The sequence below is a fragment of the Nerophis ophidion genome, linkage group LG18 (assembly GCF_033978795.1).
Source record: "Nerophis ophidion isolate RoL-2023_Sa linkage group LG18, RoL_Noph_v1.0, whole genome shotgun sequence".
Lineage (NCBI taxonomy): Eukaryota > Metazoa > Chordata > Actinopteri > Syngnathiformes > Syngnathidae > Nerophis > Nerophis ophidion.
This window is the reverse complement of record NC_084628.1, coordinates 4,042,968-4,059,342: the sequence shown is the minus strand read 5'-3', so window position 1 is coordinate 4,059,342 and position 16,375 is coordinate 4,042,968. Positions and strand designations below refer to the sequence as shown.

The following is a 16,375-nucleotide window of genomic DNA, read 5'->3' as shown; positions in this document are numbered from 1 at the left end:
CCAACTTCTTTGTCACGTGTTGCTGGCATCAAATTCTAAAGTTAATGATTATTTGCAAAAAAAATAAAAAATTGATCAGTTTGAACATCAAATATGTTGTCTTTGTAGCATATTCAACTGAATATGGGTTGAAAATGATTTGCAAATCATTGTATTCAGTTTATATTTACATCTAACACAATTTCCCAACTCATATGGAAACAGGGTTTGTATATGTGTGTGTGTGTGTGTGTGTGTGTGTGTGTGTGTGTGTGTGTGTGTGTGTGTGTGTGTGTGTGTGTGTGTGTGTGTGTGTGTGTGTTTGCGTGCGTGCGTGTGTGTGTATGAACAGTATGTGTATGTATATATATGTATATATATATATTATGTGTATTTATATATATATACATATATACACATGTATGTGTATGTATATATATATACATATATATGTACATGTATATATATATATACACACACATATATATACATGTATATATGTAAATGTATGTGTGTATATATATATATATATATATATATATATATATACATATTTAGATATATATATATGTATATGTATGTAAATATATATGTATATGTAAATACATATGTATATGAATATATGTGTGTATATATATATGTATGTACTGTGTATATATATATATATATATATATGTTCAAATCCCGGCCGAGTCATACCAAAGACTATAAAAATGGGAGCCATTACCTGCCTGCTTGACACTCAGCATCAAGCGTTGGAATTGGGGCTTAAATCACCAAAATGATTCCCAGGCGCAGTTACCGCTGCTGCTCACTGCTCCCCTCACCCCCCAGGGAGTGATAAAGAGTGATGGGTCAACGGCAGAGAATAATTTCACCACATCTGTTCTTGCAGCTTGTTTTTAGTATGTTTTGTTGTTGTCTTTTTGTCTTTTATTTTGACAGCTATTTTTTGCAGTGTATTTATGTTACGCCTTATCATAGTAAGACGTGAGTCAGCAAATCTGTCTTATATGGTTGTTTTTCCTTTGAGACACACCTGACCTAAACCCTTTGCAGACATACAATATGAGTACTGATGTAAATGATATATGCATAACAGAATTTCTCTGGTTCCAGTCGACCCACGTATGTCGCAATCAGCGCACTGTCAGATCATCAAAAGTGCATATTTTTCCGTCAGAATTCTCCCTTCCCGGCCGAGGTGAAAGACCTGACCAAGCGCATCAGGACGGTGTTGATGGCCACGGCCCAGATGAAGGAGCACGAGAAGGATCCCGAGATGCTGGTGGACCTCCAGTACAGTTTGGCCAACTCGTACGCCAGCACGCCTGAGCTGCGACGCACCTGGCTGGAGAGCATGGCCAAGGTCCACGTGCGCAATGGAGATCTCTCGGAGGTTCGACATCTTTCACATATATCTCTCATTCTTGGAAGGAAAATGGCAGAGTTGATGTTTTTTTGTTCCCCCCTTAGGCTGCTATGTGCTACATCCACATCTCTGCCCTGATCGCGGAGTCGCTTAAGAGGAGAGGTGAGTGCACACCTGTAAAAAGCAGCATGGGTTGCCTGTTTTCATGCTCCTGCACAAAAGTGTGGAGACACCAGGTGTGTCTCAGTACTTTTGTCCACATGCTGTTGCTTTGACATTTCTCTTTCTCAGTGTGTGCATCGCTTCACGCGTTCTCAACAAAACCGTCCAGTCACAGCCATCTTTTATCTCTCCTTCCTGCTAACACGGTCACTGCAATGGACACACTGTAAAAAGTCGGGGTTCAAAAACAAGAAAAAAGATACGAAAATGATCTGCCAATAGAACAAGAAAATTTGGCTTGTCAAGACTTTCTAAAACAAGTGAAATGAGCTAACCTCAATGAACCCAAAAATACCTTGAAATAAGTATTTTCTCACTAATAACAAGTGCACTTTTCTTGACAGAAAAAAATAATATACTGCCTTTTTTCTCAGTATCTTGAAAAATATTGTTAAATTAAGTAAATGACAAAACCCCAAAATACCTTAAAATAAGTATATTCTCACTAATAACAAGTGGACAAATATTGATAGAAAAAACAAATATTAGACCTTTTTTCTGAATATATTGAAAAATATTCGTAAATTAAATAAATGTCAAAACCCCAAAATACCTTAAAATAAGTATTTTCCCCACTAATAACAAGTTCACTTGTTTTGATAGAAGAAACAAATATAAATGGCCTTTTTTCTCAGTATGCTGAAAAATATTCTTAAATTGAGTAAATGACAACACCCAAAAATACCTTAAAATAAGTATTTTCTCACTAATAACAAGTGCACTTTTTTCGATAGAAAAAACAAATATGAGACTTTTTTTCTGAATATGTTGAAAAATATTCGTAAATTAAATAAATGTCAAAACCCCAAAATACCTTAAAATAAGTATTTTCTCACTAATAACAAGTGCACTTTTTTCGATAGAAAAAACAAATATGAGACCTTTTTTCCTCAATATGTTGAAAAATATTCTTAAATTAAATAAATGACAAAAATTCCCAAAATACCTTAAAATAAGTATTTTCTCACTAATAACAAGTTCACTTTTCTTCATAGAAAAAACAAATATGAAACCTTTTTTCTCAATATGTTGAAAATTATTCTTAAATTAAGTAAATGACAAAACCCAAAAATACCTTTTTAAAAAAGTATTTTCTCACTAATAACAAATTCGCTTTTCTTGATAGAAAAAACAAATATGAGACCTTTTTTCTCCATATGTTGAAAAATATTCTTAAATTAAATAAATGACAATACCCCAAAATACCTTAAAATAAGTATTTTCTCACTAATAACAAGTGGACAAATCTTGATAGAAAAAACAAATATGAGACCTTTTTTCTCAATATGTTGAAAGATATTCTTAAATTAAGTAAATGACAAAACCCAAAAAGACCTTAAAATAAGTATTTTCTCACTAATAACAAGTGCACTTTTTTCGATAGAAAAAACAAATATGAGACTTTTTTTCTGAATATGTTGAAAAATATTCGTAAATTAAATAAATGTCAAAACCCCAAAATACCTTAAAATAAGTATTTTCTCACTAATAACAAGTGGACAAATCTTGATAGAAAAAACAAATATGAGACCTTTTTTCTCAATATGTTGAAAGATATTCTTAAATTAAGTAAATGACAAAACCCAAAAAGACCTTAAAATAAGTATTTTCTCACTAATAACAAGTGCACTTTTTTCGATAGAAAAAACAAATATGAGACCTTTTTTCCTCAATATGTTGAAAAATATTCTTAAATTAAATAAATGACAAAAATTCCCAAAATACCTTAAAATAAGTATTTTCTCACTAATAACAAGTTCACTTGTTTTGATAGAAAAAACAAATATATATGGCCTTTTTTTTCAGTATGCTGAAAAATATTCTTAAATTAAGTAAATGACAAAACCCCAAAATACCTTAATATAAGTATTCTGCTCAGTAATAACGAGTGCACTTTTCTTGATAGAAAAAAACAAATATGAGACATTTTTCTCAATATGTTGAAAAAATATTCTTAAATTAAATAAATGTCAAAACCCAAAAATACCTTAAAATAAGAATTTTCTCACTAATAACAAGTGCGATTTTTTCAATAGAAAAAACAAATATGAGACCTTTTTTCTCAACATGTTGAAAAATATTCTTAAATTCAGTAAATGACAAACCCCAAAATACCTTAAAATAAGTATTTTCTCACAAAAACAAGTTCACTTGTTTTGATAGAAAAAACAAATATATATGGCCTATTTTCTCAATATGTTGAAAACTATTCTTCAATTAAATAAATGACAAAAATTCCCAAAATACCTTTAAATAAGTATATTCTCACTAATAACAAGTGCACTTTTCTTCATAGAAAAACAAATATAAGACCTTTTTTCTCAATATCTTGAAAAATATTCTTAAATTCAGTAAATGACAAACCCAAAATTACCTTAAAATAAGTATTTTCTCACTAATAACAAGTGCACTTTTATTCATAGAAAAAACAAATATGAGACTTTTTTTTTCAATATGTTTAAAAATATTCTTAAATTAAGTAAATTACAACACCCAAAAATACTTTAAAATAAGTATTTTCTCACTAATAACAAGTGGACGAATCTTGATAGAAAAAACAAATATGAGACTTTTATTCTTAATATTTTGAAAAATATTCTTAAATTAAGTAAATGACAAAACCCAAAAAGACCTTGAAATAAGTATTTTCTCACTAATAACAAGTGCACTTTTTTCGAAAGAAAAAACAAATATGAGACTTTTTTTCTCAATATGTTTAAAAATATTCTTAAATTAAATAAATGACAAAAATTCCCAAAAATACCTTAAAATAAGTATTTTCTCACTAATAACAAGTGCACTTTTCTTGATAGAAAAAACAAATATGAGACCTTTTTTCTCGATATCTTGAAAAATATTCTTAAATTCAGAAGATGACAAACCCAAAAGTACCTTAAAATAAGTATTTTCTCACTAATAACAAGTTCACTTGTTTTGATAGAAGAAACAAATATATATGGCCTTTTTTCTCAGTATGCTGAAAAATATTCTTAAATTGAGTAAATGACAAACCCAAAAATACCTTAAAATAAGTATTTTCTCACTAATAACAAGTGCACTTTTCTTGATAGAAAAAACAAATATGAGACCTTTTTTCTCAATATGTTGAAAAATATTCATAAATTAAGTAAATGACAAAACCCCAAAATACCTTTTAAAAAAGTATTTTCTCACTAATAACAAATTCGCTTTTCTTGATAGAAAAAACAAATATGAGACCTTTTTTACTCCATATGTTGAAAAATATTCTTAAATTAAGTAAATGACAAAACCCAAAAATACCTTAAAATAAGTATTTTCTCACTAATAACAAGTTCACTTGTTTTGATAGAAAAAAATAATATATTTGGCCTATTTTCTCAGTATGCTGAAAAATATTCTTAAATTAAGTAATTGAAAAAAAACCCAAATACCTTAAAATAAGTATATTCTCACTAATAACAAGTGAACTTTTCTTGGTAGAAAAAACTAATATGAGACCTTTTTTCTCAATATGTTGAAAAATATTCTTAAATTAAGTAAATGACAAAACCCCAAAATACCTTAAAAAATAAGTATTTTCTCACTGATAACAAGTTCACTTGTTTTGATAGAAGAAACAAATATATATGGCCTTTTTTCTCAGTATGCTGAAAAATATTCTTAAATTGAGTAAATGACAACACCCAAAAATACCTTAAAATAAGTATTTTCTCAATAGTAACAAGTGCACTTTTCTTGATAGAAAAGACAAATATGAGACCTTTTTTCTCAATATGTTGAAAAATATTCGTAAATTAAATAAATGACAAAACCCCAAAATACCTTAAAATAAGTATTTTCTCACTAATAACAAGTGCACTTTTCTTGATAGAAAAAACAAATATGAGACTTTTTTTTCAATATGTTGAAAAATATTCTTACATTAAATAAATGACAAAAATTCCCAAAATACCTTAAAATAAGTATTTTCTCACTAATAACAAGTTCACTTTTCTTCATAGAAAAAACAAATATGAAACCTTTTTTCTCAATATGTTGAAAATTATTCTTAAATTAAGTAAATGACAAAACCCAAAAATACCTTTTAAAAAAAGTATTTTCTCACTAATAACAAATTCGCTTTTCTTGATAGAAAAAACAAATATGAGACCTTTTTTCTCCATATGTTGAAAAATATTCTTAAATTAAGTAAATGACAAAACCCCAAAATACCTTAAAATAAGTATTTTCTCACTAATAACAAGTTCACTTGTTTTGATAGAAAAAAATAATATATTTGGCCTATTTTCTCAGTATGCTGAAAAATATTCTTAAATTAAGTAATTGAAAAAAAAAACAAATACCTTAAAATAAGTATATTCTCACTAATAACAAGTGAACTTTTCTTGGTAGAAAAAACTAATATGAGACCTTTTTTCTCAATATGTTGAAAAATATTCTTAAATTAAGTAAATGACAAAACCCAAAAATACCTTAAAATAAGTATTTTCTCACTAATAACAAGTTCACTTGTTTTGATAGAAAAAAATAATATATATATGGCCTTTTTTCTCAGTATGCTGAAAACTATTCTTAAATTGAATAAATGACAAAACCCCAAAATACCTTAAAATAAGTATATTCTCACTAATAACAAGTGGACAAATATTGATAGAAAAAACAAATATTAGACCTTTTTTCTCAATATGTTGAAAAATATTCTTAAAATAGGTAAATGACAAAACCCAAAAATACCTTAATATAAGTATTCTGCTCAGTAATAACAAGTGCACTTTTTTTGATAGAAAAAACAAATATGAGACTTTTTTTCTGAATGTGTTGAAAATTATTCTTAAATTAAATAAATGACAAAAAACCCCAAAATACCTTAAAATAAGTATTTTCTCACTAATAACGAGTGCACTCTTCTTCATAGAAAAACAAATATGAGACCTTTTTTCTCAATATCTTGAAAAATAATCTTAAATTAAGTAAATGACAAACCCAAAAATACCTTAAAATAAGTATTTTCTCACTAATAAGTTCACTTCTTTTGATAGAAAAAACAAATATATATGGCCTTTTTTCTCAGTATGCTGAAAAATATTCTTAAATTAAGTAAATGACAAAACCCCAAAATACCTTAAAATAAGTATTTTGCTCACGAATAACAAGTGCACTTTTCTTGATAGAAAAACAAATATGAGACATTTTTCTTAATATGTTAAAAATTATTCTTAAATTAAGTAAATGACAAAACCCCCAAATACCTTCAAATAAGTATTTTCCCACTAATAACAAGTGCACTTGTTTTGATAGAAAAAACAAATATATATGACCTTTTTTCTCAGTATGTTGAAAACTATTCTTGAATTGAGTAAATGACAAAACCCCAGAATACCTTAAAATAAGTATTTTGCTCACTAATAACAAGTGGACAAATCTTGATATAAAAAAACAAATATTAGACCTTCTTTCTCAATATGTTGAAAAATATTCTTAAATTAAATAAATGACAAAACCCCAAAATACCTTAAAATAAGTATTTTCTCACTAATAACAAGTTCACTTTTATTCATAGAAAAAACAAATATGAGACTTTTTTTCTCAATATGTTGAAAAATATTCTTAAATTAAATAAATGACAAAAATTCCCAAAAATACCTTAAAATAAGTATTTTCTCACTAATAACAAGTGCACTTTTCTTGATAGAAAAAACAAATATGAGACCTTTTTTCTCGATATCTTGAAAAATATTCTTAAATTCAGAAGATGACAAACCCAAAAGTACCTTAAAATAAGTATTTTCTCACTAATAACAAGTTCACTTGTTTTGATAGAAGAAACAAATATATATGGCCTTTTTTCTCAGTATGCTGAAAAATATTCTTAAATTGAGTAAATGACAACACCCAAAAATACCTTAAAATAAGTATTTTCTCAATAGTAACAAGTGGACAAATATTGATAGAAAAGACAAATATTAGACCTTTTTTCTCAATATGTTGAAAAATATTCTTAAATTCAGTAAATGACAAAACCCCAAAATACCTTAAAATAAGTATTTTCTCACTAATAACAAGTTCACTTTTCTTGATAGAAAAAACAAATATGAGACTTTTTTTCTGAATATGTTGAAAAATATTCTTACATTAAATAAATGACAAAAATTCCCAAAATACCTTTAAATAAGTATTTTCTCACTAATAACAAGTTCACTTTTCTTCATAGAAAAAACAAATATGAAACCTTTTTTCTCAATATCTTGAAAAATATTCTTAAATTCAGAAGATGACAAACCCAAAAGTACCTTAAAATAAGTATTTTCTCACTAATAACAAGTTCACTAGTTTTGATAGAAAAAAATAATATATTTGGCCCATTTAATTAAGTAATTGAAAAAAAAACCAAATACCTTAAAATAAGTATATTCTCACTAATAACAAGTGAACTTTTCTTGGTAGAAAAAACTAATATGAGACCTTTTTTCTCAATATGTTGAAAAATATTCTTAAATTAAGTAAATGACAATACCTTAAAATAAGTATTTTCTCACTGATAACAAGTTCACTTGTTTTGATAGAAGAAACAAATATATATGGCCTTTTTTCTCAGTATGCTGAAAAATATTCTTAAATTAAGTAAATGACAAACCCAAAAATACCTTAAAATAAGTATTTTCTCACTAATAACAAATTCACTTTTCTTGATAGAAAAAACAAATATGAGACCTTTTTTCTCAATATGTTGAAACATATTCATAAATTAAGTAAATGACAAAACCCCAAAATACCTTAAAATAAGTATTTTCCCACTAATAAGTTCACTTTTTTGATAGGAAAAACAAATATGAGACCTTTTTTTCTCAATATGTTGAAAAATATTCTTATATTAAGTAAATGCTTGTGCCATTATCTTGACATAATGATATGCACTCGGCATTATATTTCTTGCATTTTCCCATTTATAACATGACATCATCGCGCCAAGTGCATATATATATATATATATATATATATATATATATATATATTCACAACCCGGCCTCCAACAAAAAAATGTTTTATAGTAATTTTGAAGAATCTATCTGAATGTGCATGAACTATTTTTGTTCAAAATTGTTTGAAATGTCGCATGTTAAATGTTTAAATATTAACTTTCAGTTTACTGTACTGTGCCAACTGTACTACTATATGATTATCTATGTTCTATTGTGTCATTGAAAACAAAACAACAAAGTCCATTTGACTGTCATCCCTTTTAATTATGAGACACGATGGTGTCGAAGTCATTTTTTATGTCGTTCTTTAAATAAGAAATTATTACTTTAAAAAAGTACTTTTATACTTGTGAGTGTTGATGACACAACTTTAGAACAGTTGATATTCTAGTTTCAAGCATGTTTTACTCAATATAGCTCATCAAATCTCAGCAACAAGCTGTAATATCTTACTGAGATCATTTAGGACCAAAACACTTCCATCCATCCATCCATCCATTTTCTACCGCTTATTCCCTTTCGGGGTCGCGGGGGGCGCTGGCGCCTATCTCAGCTACAATCGGGCGGAAGGCGGGGTACACCCTGGACAAGTCGCCACCTCATCGCAGGGCCAACACAGATAGACAGACAACATTTACACTCACATTCACACACTTGGGACCATTTAGTGTTGCCAATCAACCTATCCCCAGGTGCATGTCTTTGGAGGTGGGAGGAAGCCGGAGTACCCGGAGGGAACCCACGCTTTCACGGGGAGAACATGCAAACTCCACACAGAAAGATCCCGAGCCTGGATTTGAACCCAGGACTGCAGGACCTTCATATTGTGAGGCAGACGCACTAACCCCTCTGCCACCGTGAAGCCCACCAACCCAAAACCAAAACACTTAAAACAAGTAAATCTCCTTAGTGAGAAGAATTATCTTATCAGACAGAAAATAAGCAAACATCACCCTTATTTGAGATATTTCATCTTACTTAGATTTCAGTTTTTGCAGTGCATGCATGTGTCACGTTTGTGTTGGCATCATCGAGCACATTTGGATGTCCTTGCTGAAGAAGCCTTGGGAGTAAAAAGCCTTTGCGTCCAAATGTCTGTCTTGCTGTGTACCTCCTCTTTTGTCTTTCTAACACAGGGGTCACCAACCTTTTTGAAAGCAAGACCTACTTCTTGGGTACTGATTAATGCCAAGGGCTACCAGTTTGATACACACTTAAATAAATGGCCAGAAATAGCCCATTTAGTCAATTTACCTTTAATAAAAAAATCTATATGTATAAATATATATAAAAAAATGGGTATTTCTGTCTGTCATTCTGTCTTACATTTTTTGTCCTTTTGTAGAGAATAAATGATGTGAAGTGAAGTGAATTATATTTATATAGCGCTTTTCTCTAGAGACTCAAAGCGCTTTACATAGTGAAACCCAATATCTAAGTTCCATTTAAACCAGTGTGGGTGGCACTGGGAGCAGGTGGGTAAAGTGTCTTGCCCGAGGACACAACGGCAGCGACTAGGATGGCGGAAGCGGGAATCGAACCTGCAACCCTCAAGTTGCTAGCACGGCCGCTCCACCAACCGAGCTATGCCGCCCCAAATGATGAAAAAAACAGTTAATTGAACGGTTCAAAAGAGGAAAAAACAGGGAAAAAAATTAAAATTAAATTTTTAAACATAGTGTATCTTCAATTTTGACTCTTTAAAATTCAAAATTCAACTGAAAAAAAGTCGAGAAAAACTAGCTAATTCGAATCTTTTTGAAAAAATTAAAAAAAGAATTTATGGAACATCATTAGTAATTTTTCCTGATTAAGATTAATTTTAGAATTTTGATGACATGTTTTAAATAGGTTAAAATCCAATCTGCACTTTGTTAGAATATATAACAAATTGGACCAAGCTATATTTCTAACAAAGACAAATCATTATTTCTTCTAGATTTTCCAGACATAATCTTTTTAAAAGAGATTCAAAAGTCTTTGAAATAAGAGTTAAATTTGATTCTACAGCTGCGATGAGGTGGCGACTTGTCCAGGGTGTACCCCGCCTTCCGCCCGATTGTAGCTGAGATAGGCGCCAGCGCCCCCAGTGACCTCAAAAGGGAATAAGTGGTAGAAAATGGATGGATGGATTCGATTCTACAGATTTTCTAGATTTGCCAGAATAATTTTTTTGAATTTGAATCATTATACGTTTGAAGAAATATTCTTCGTCAAAAAAACAGAAGCTAAAATGAAGAATTAAATTAAAATCTATTTATTATTCTTCACAATAAAAAAATGAAATACTTGAACATTGTTTAAAAGAGGAGAAAACAGGAAAAAAATAAAAATTTAATTTTGAAAAATAGTTTCTCTTCAATTTCGACTCTTTAAAATTCAAAATTCAACCGAAAAAATTAAGAGAAAAACTAGCTAATTTGAATCTTTTTGAAAAAAATTAAAAAAAGAATTTATGGAACATCATTAGTAATTTTTCCTGGTTAAGATTAATTTTAGAATTTTGATGACATGTTTTAAATAGGTTAAAATCCAATCTGCACTTCTTTTTGTTAGAATATATAACAAATTGGACCAAGCTATATTTCTAACAAAGACAAATCATTATTTCTTCTAGATTTTCCTGAACAAAAATTTTAAAAGAAATTCTGAAGACTTTGAAATAAGATTTAAATATTATTTTAAAATTGTTTTAGATTTGCTAGAATAACTTTTTTCAATTTTAATCATAATAAGTTTGAAGAAATATTTCACAAATATTCTTCGTCGAAAAAACAGAAGCTAAAATCAAGAATTAAATTAAAATGCATTTATTATTCTTTACAATAAAAAAAATTAATTTACTTGAACATTGATTTTAATTGTCAGGAAGGAAGAGGAAGGAATTTAAAAGGTAAAAAGGTATATGTGTTTAAAAATCCTAAAATCATTTTTAAGGTTGTATTTTTTCTCTAAAATTGTTTTTCTGAAAGTTATGAGAAGCAAAGTAAAAAAAATGATGAATTTATTTAAACAAGTGGGAGCGTGGCCGTGCGCAACCCGAGGGTCCCTGGTTCAATTCCCACCTAGTACCAACCTCGTCACGTCCGTTGTGTCCTGAGCAAGACACTTCACCCTTGCTCCTGATGGGTGCTGGTTGGCGCCTTGCATGGCAGCTCCCTCCATCAGTGTGTGAATGTGTGTGTGAATGTGGAAGTAGTGTCAAAGCGCTTTGAGTACCTTGAAGGTAGAAAAGCGCTATACAAGTACAACCCATTTATTTATTTATCTTCAATTTTGACTTTTTAAGATTCAAAATTCAACCGAAAAAAAGTCGAGAAAAACTAGCTAATTTGAATCTTTTTTTTAAAAATTAAAAAAAGAATTTATGGAACATCATTAGTCATTTTTCCTGATTAAGATTAATTTTAGAATTTTGATGACATGTTTTAAATAGGTTAAAATCCAATCTGCACTTTTTTTTTTTAGAATATATAACAAATTGGACCAAGCTATATTTCTAACAAAGACAAATCATTATTTCTTCTAGATTTTCCTGAACAAAAATTTTAAAAGAAATTCTGAAGACTTTGAAATAAGATTTAAATATTATTTTAAAATTGTTTTAGATTTGCTAGAATAACTATTTTCAATTTTAATCATAATAAGTTTGAAGAAATATTTCACAAATATTCTTCGTCGAAAAAACAGAAGCTAAAATGAAGAATTAAATTAAAATGTGTTTATTATTCTTTACAATAAAAAAAAAAATACTTGAACATTGATTTCAATTGTCAGGAAAGAAGAGGAAGGAATTTAAAAGGTAAACAGGTAGATGTGTTTAAAAATCCTAAAATCATTTTTAAGGTTGTATTTTTTCTCTAAAATTGTTTTTCTGAAAGTTATGAGAAGCAAAGTAAAAAAAATGATGAATTTATTTAAACAAGTGGGAGCGTGGCCGTGCGCAACCCGAGGGTCCCTGGTTCAATTCCCACCTAGTACCAACCTCGTCACGTCCGTTGTGTCCTGAGCAAGACACTTCACCCTTGCTCCTGATGGGTGCTGGTTGGCGCCTTGCATGGCAGCTCCCTCCATCAGTGTGTGAATGTGTGTGTGAATGTGGAAGTAGTGTCAAAGCGCTTTGAGTACCTTGAAGGTAGAAAAGCGCTATACAAGTACAACCCATTTATTTATTTATCTTCAATTTTGACTTTTTAAGATTCAAAATTCAACCGAAAAAAAGTCGAGAAAAACTAGCTAATTTGAATCTTTTTGAAAAAATTAAAAAAATAATTTTTGGAACATCATTTAGTAATTTTTCCTGATTAAGATTAATTTTAGAATTTTGATGACATGTTTTAAATAGGTTAAAATCCAATCTGCACTTTTTTTTTTAGAATATATAACAAATTGGACCAAGCTATATTTCTAACAAAGACAAATCATTATTTCTTCTAGATTTTCCTGAACAAAAATTTTAAAAGAAATTCTGAAGACTTTGAAATAAGATTTAAATATTATTTTAAAATTGTTTTAGATTTGCTAGAATAACTTTTTTCAATTTTAATCATAATAAGTTTGAAGAAATATTTCACAAATATTCTTCGTCGAAAAAACAGAAGCTAAAATCAAGAATTAAATTAAAATGCGTTTATTATTCTTTACAATAAAAAAATAAATTTACTTGAACATTGATTTAAATTGTCAGGAAAGAAGAGGAAGGAATTTAAAAGGTAAAAAGGTAGATGTGTTTAAAAATCCTAAAATCATTTTTAAGATTGTATTTTTGCTCGAAAATTGTCTTTCTGAAAGTTATGAGAAGCAAAGTCTTTAAAATATTTTCTTGGATATTCAAATTCTATTCGAGTTTTGTCTCTCGTAGAATCAAAAATGTCGAGCAAAACGAGACCAGCTTGCTAGTAACTAAATAAAATTTTAAAAAATTGAGGCAGCTCACTGGTAAGTGCTGCTATTTGAGCTATTTTTAGAACAAGCCAGCGGGCGACTCATCTGGTCCTTACGGGCTACCTGGGTTGGTGACCCCCTGTTCTAACCTCTCATATTGTTGCATGCCCTGCATGCATGTGATGAACACAAGCTACAAACTGCTTGTGAATGTAAAAAGGAAAAAAAAAAAAAAAATGGTGTCCTCCTCCCCTCCTACCAAACAGGCTACTGGAGAGCAGACAAGACCCGGATGTCCAGTGTGTCCCCTCAAGAAAGTCCCGTGTTTAAATGTAGCTCCTTACTAACTACCTCCCGAGACCAAGACAGTGAGTGTGTGCGCCTGCATGGGGGTTTGGCTCAAGTGAGAAACCAGTGCGGGGGGGGGGACGGTTTTTCAGGTGGACCAACGGTAGGGAACCTGTGGCTCTTTTGATGACTGCATCTGGCTCTCTGATACATCTTAGCTGACATTGCTAAGTAATCAATCAATCAATCAATGTTTACTTATATAGCCCTAAATCACTAGTGTCTCAAAGGGCTGCACAAACCACTACGACATCCTCGGTAGGCCCACATAAGGGCAAGGAAAAACTCACACCCAGTGGGACGTCGGTGAGAATGATGACTATGAGAACCTTGGAGAGGAGGAAAGCAATGGATGTCGAGCGGGTCTAACATGATACTGTGAAAGTTCAATCCATAATGGATCCAACACAGCAGCGAGAGTCCCGTTCCCAGCGGAGCCAGCAGGAAACCATCCCAAGCGGAGGCGGATCAGCATCGCAGAGATGTCCCCAGATTTTGTGGGTTCTTCCGAGGATGTTGTAGTCGTAATCAATCAATCAATCAATCAATGTTTATTTATATAGCCCCAAATCACAAATGTCTCAAAGGACTGCACAAATCATTACGACTACAACATCCTCGGAAGAACCCACAAAAGGGCAAGGAAAACTCACACCCAGTGGGCAGGGAGAATTCACATCCAGTGGGACGCCAGCGACAATGCTGACTATGAGAAACCTTGGAGAGGACCTCAGATGTGGGCAACCCCCCCCCCCTCTAGGGGACCGAAAGCAATGGATGTCGAGCGGGTCTAACATGATACTGTGAAAGTTCAATCCATAGTGGCTCCAAGACAGCAGTGAGAGTCCCGTCCACAGGAAACCATCTCAAGCGGATCAGCAGCGTAGAGATGTCCCCAACCGATACAGGCGAGCGGTCCATCCTGGGTCCCGACGAGCGGTCCATCCTGGGTCTCGACTCTGGACAGTCAGTACTTCATCCATGGTCATCGGACCGGACCCCCTCCACAAGGGAGGGGGGGGACATAGGAGAAAGAAAAGAAGCGGCAGATCAACTGGTCTAAAAAGGAGGTCTATTTAAAGGCTAGAGTATACAGATGAGTTTTAAGGTGAGACTTAAATGCTTCTACTGAGGTAGCATCTCGAACTGTTACCGGGAGGGCATTCCAGAGTACTGGAGCCCGAACGGAAAACGCTCTATAGCCCGCAGACTTTTTTTTGATTATGATTTGTGCAGTCCTTTGAGACATTTGTGATTTGGGGCTATATAAATAAACATTGATTAGCCTTCTGCTTTGTTTTTAGCCCCGCTCGACATCCGCGTTTCCGATCACACCGCTGGCGTCTGCTCCGTGGACGGCCCCCGCTGCTACTAGACTCCCCTGCTTCACAGGCCGCTGGATGTAGCCGCCGACGTATTCCCATGCTAGTTAGCATGTTTAGCACGCACGCGTCTATCAGTCCAAAACGGCCCGAAGTAATGAATAATTCCACTTGGTAATCACAGTGTTAAAAATAAGGTTCAAAATATAAAACATTCTCATGCATTTTTAATCCATCCATCCGTTTTCTACCACACCTGTTTAAGAAGTTGCGTTAATGATAGGAAGTTATTTATTTACTATTGGTTAGTGGGGGTTCTTCAGACCACCAAGCACCAACAATATTGTTTTATCTAATGAATAATTCCACTTGGTATTCACAGTGTTAAAAATAATGTTCAAAATACAAAACATTCTCATGCATTTTTAATCCATCCATCCGTTTTCTACCGCACCTGTTTAAGAAGTTGCGTTAATGATAGGAAGTTATTTATTTACTATTGGTTAGTGGGGGTTCTTCAGACCACCAAGCACCAACAATATTGTTTTATCTAATGAATAATTCCACTTGGTATTCACAGTGTTAAAAATAAGGTTCAAAATACAAAACATTCTCATGCATTTTTAATCCATCCATCCGTTTTCTACCGCACCTGTTTAAGAAGTTGCGTTAATGATAGGAAGTAATTTATTTACTATTGGTTAGTGGGGGTTCTTCAGACCACCAAGCACCAACAATATTGTTTTATCTTTCAATAAGTCTCTCAGTTGCTTTCCAGCAATTGTCTTTTTGTCTTTCGTCCTTGCTCGCACTCCGGCTCCAGCTCTAGCTCCAACACCGTCTCTCCTCCTGGCTGCTGCTTATAACCGAGCGGAAGGTGATTAGATAACAAGGCCCGGATGGGCCATCTACGCACCTGCCGCTGATTTCGAGTCCGATCCTGGCAACACCCCGCATAGATGCAGGCCCACGGGCCACGCCCCCCTCCACAGTTAGCTTCAGAATAACAATGTTATTACAAAAAAATATTATACGGCTCTTACAGAAATACATTTTGAAATATTTGGCTCTCTCAGCCAAAAAAGGTTCCCGACCCCCTGAGGTGGACTGTGATGCCTTTCAAGGCCTACTGAAAGCCACTACTAGCGACCACGCAGTCTGATAGTTTATATATCAATGATGAAATATTAACATTGCAACACATGCCAATACGGCCTTTTTAGTTTACTAAATTGCAATTTTGAATTTCCCGCTGAGTATCTTGTTGAAAACGTCCCCGAATGTTG

General features: G+C 31.9%; 1 protein-coding gene across 7 annotated transcripts in view; it reads left to right on the top strand.

Moving 5' to 3' along the window:
* Positions 1-16,375, top strand: part of dock10 (dedicator of cytokinesis 10) — a 329,003-nt gene that overhangs the window by 265,826 nt on the left and 46,802 nt on the right. For 6 of the 7 annotated variants that reach the window (XM_061878559.1, XM_061878558.1, XM_061878563.1 and 3 more), the window contains 3 exons: positions 1,163-1,378; positions 1,456-1,513; positions 13,686-13,787. In XM_061878559.1, the coding sequence (XP_061734543.1) occupies positions 1,163-1,378; positions 1,456-1,513; positions 13,686-13,787 (376 nt within the window). The remainder of the gene's footprint in view (positions 1-1,162; positions 1,379-1,455; positions 1,514-13,685; positions 13,788-16,375) is intronic. The other variant, XM_061878562.1, reaches the window with a different exon arrangement.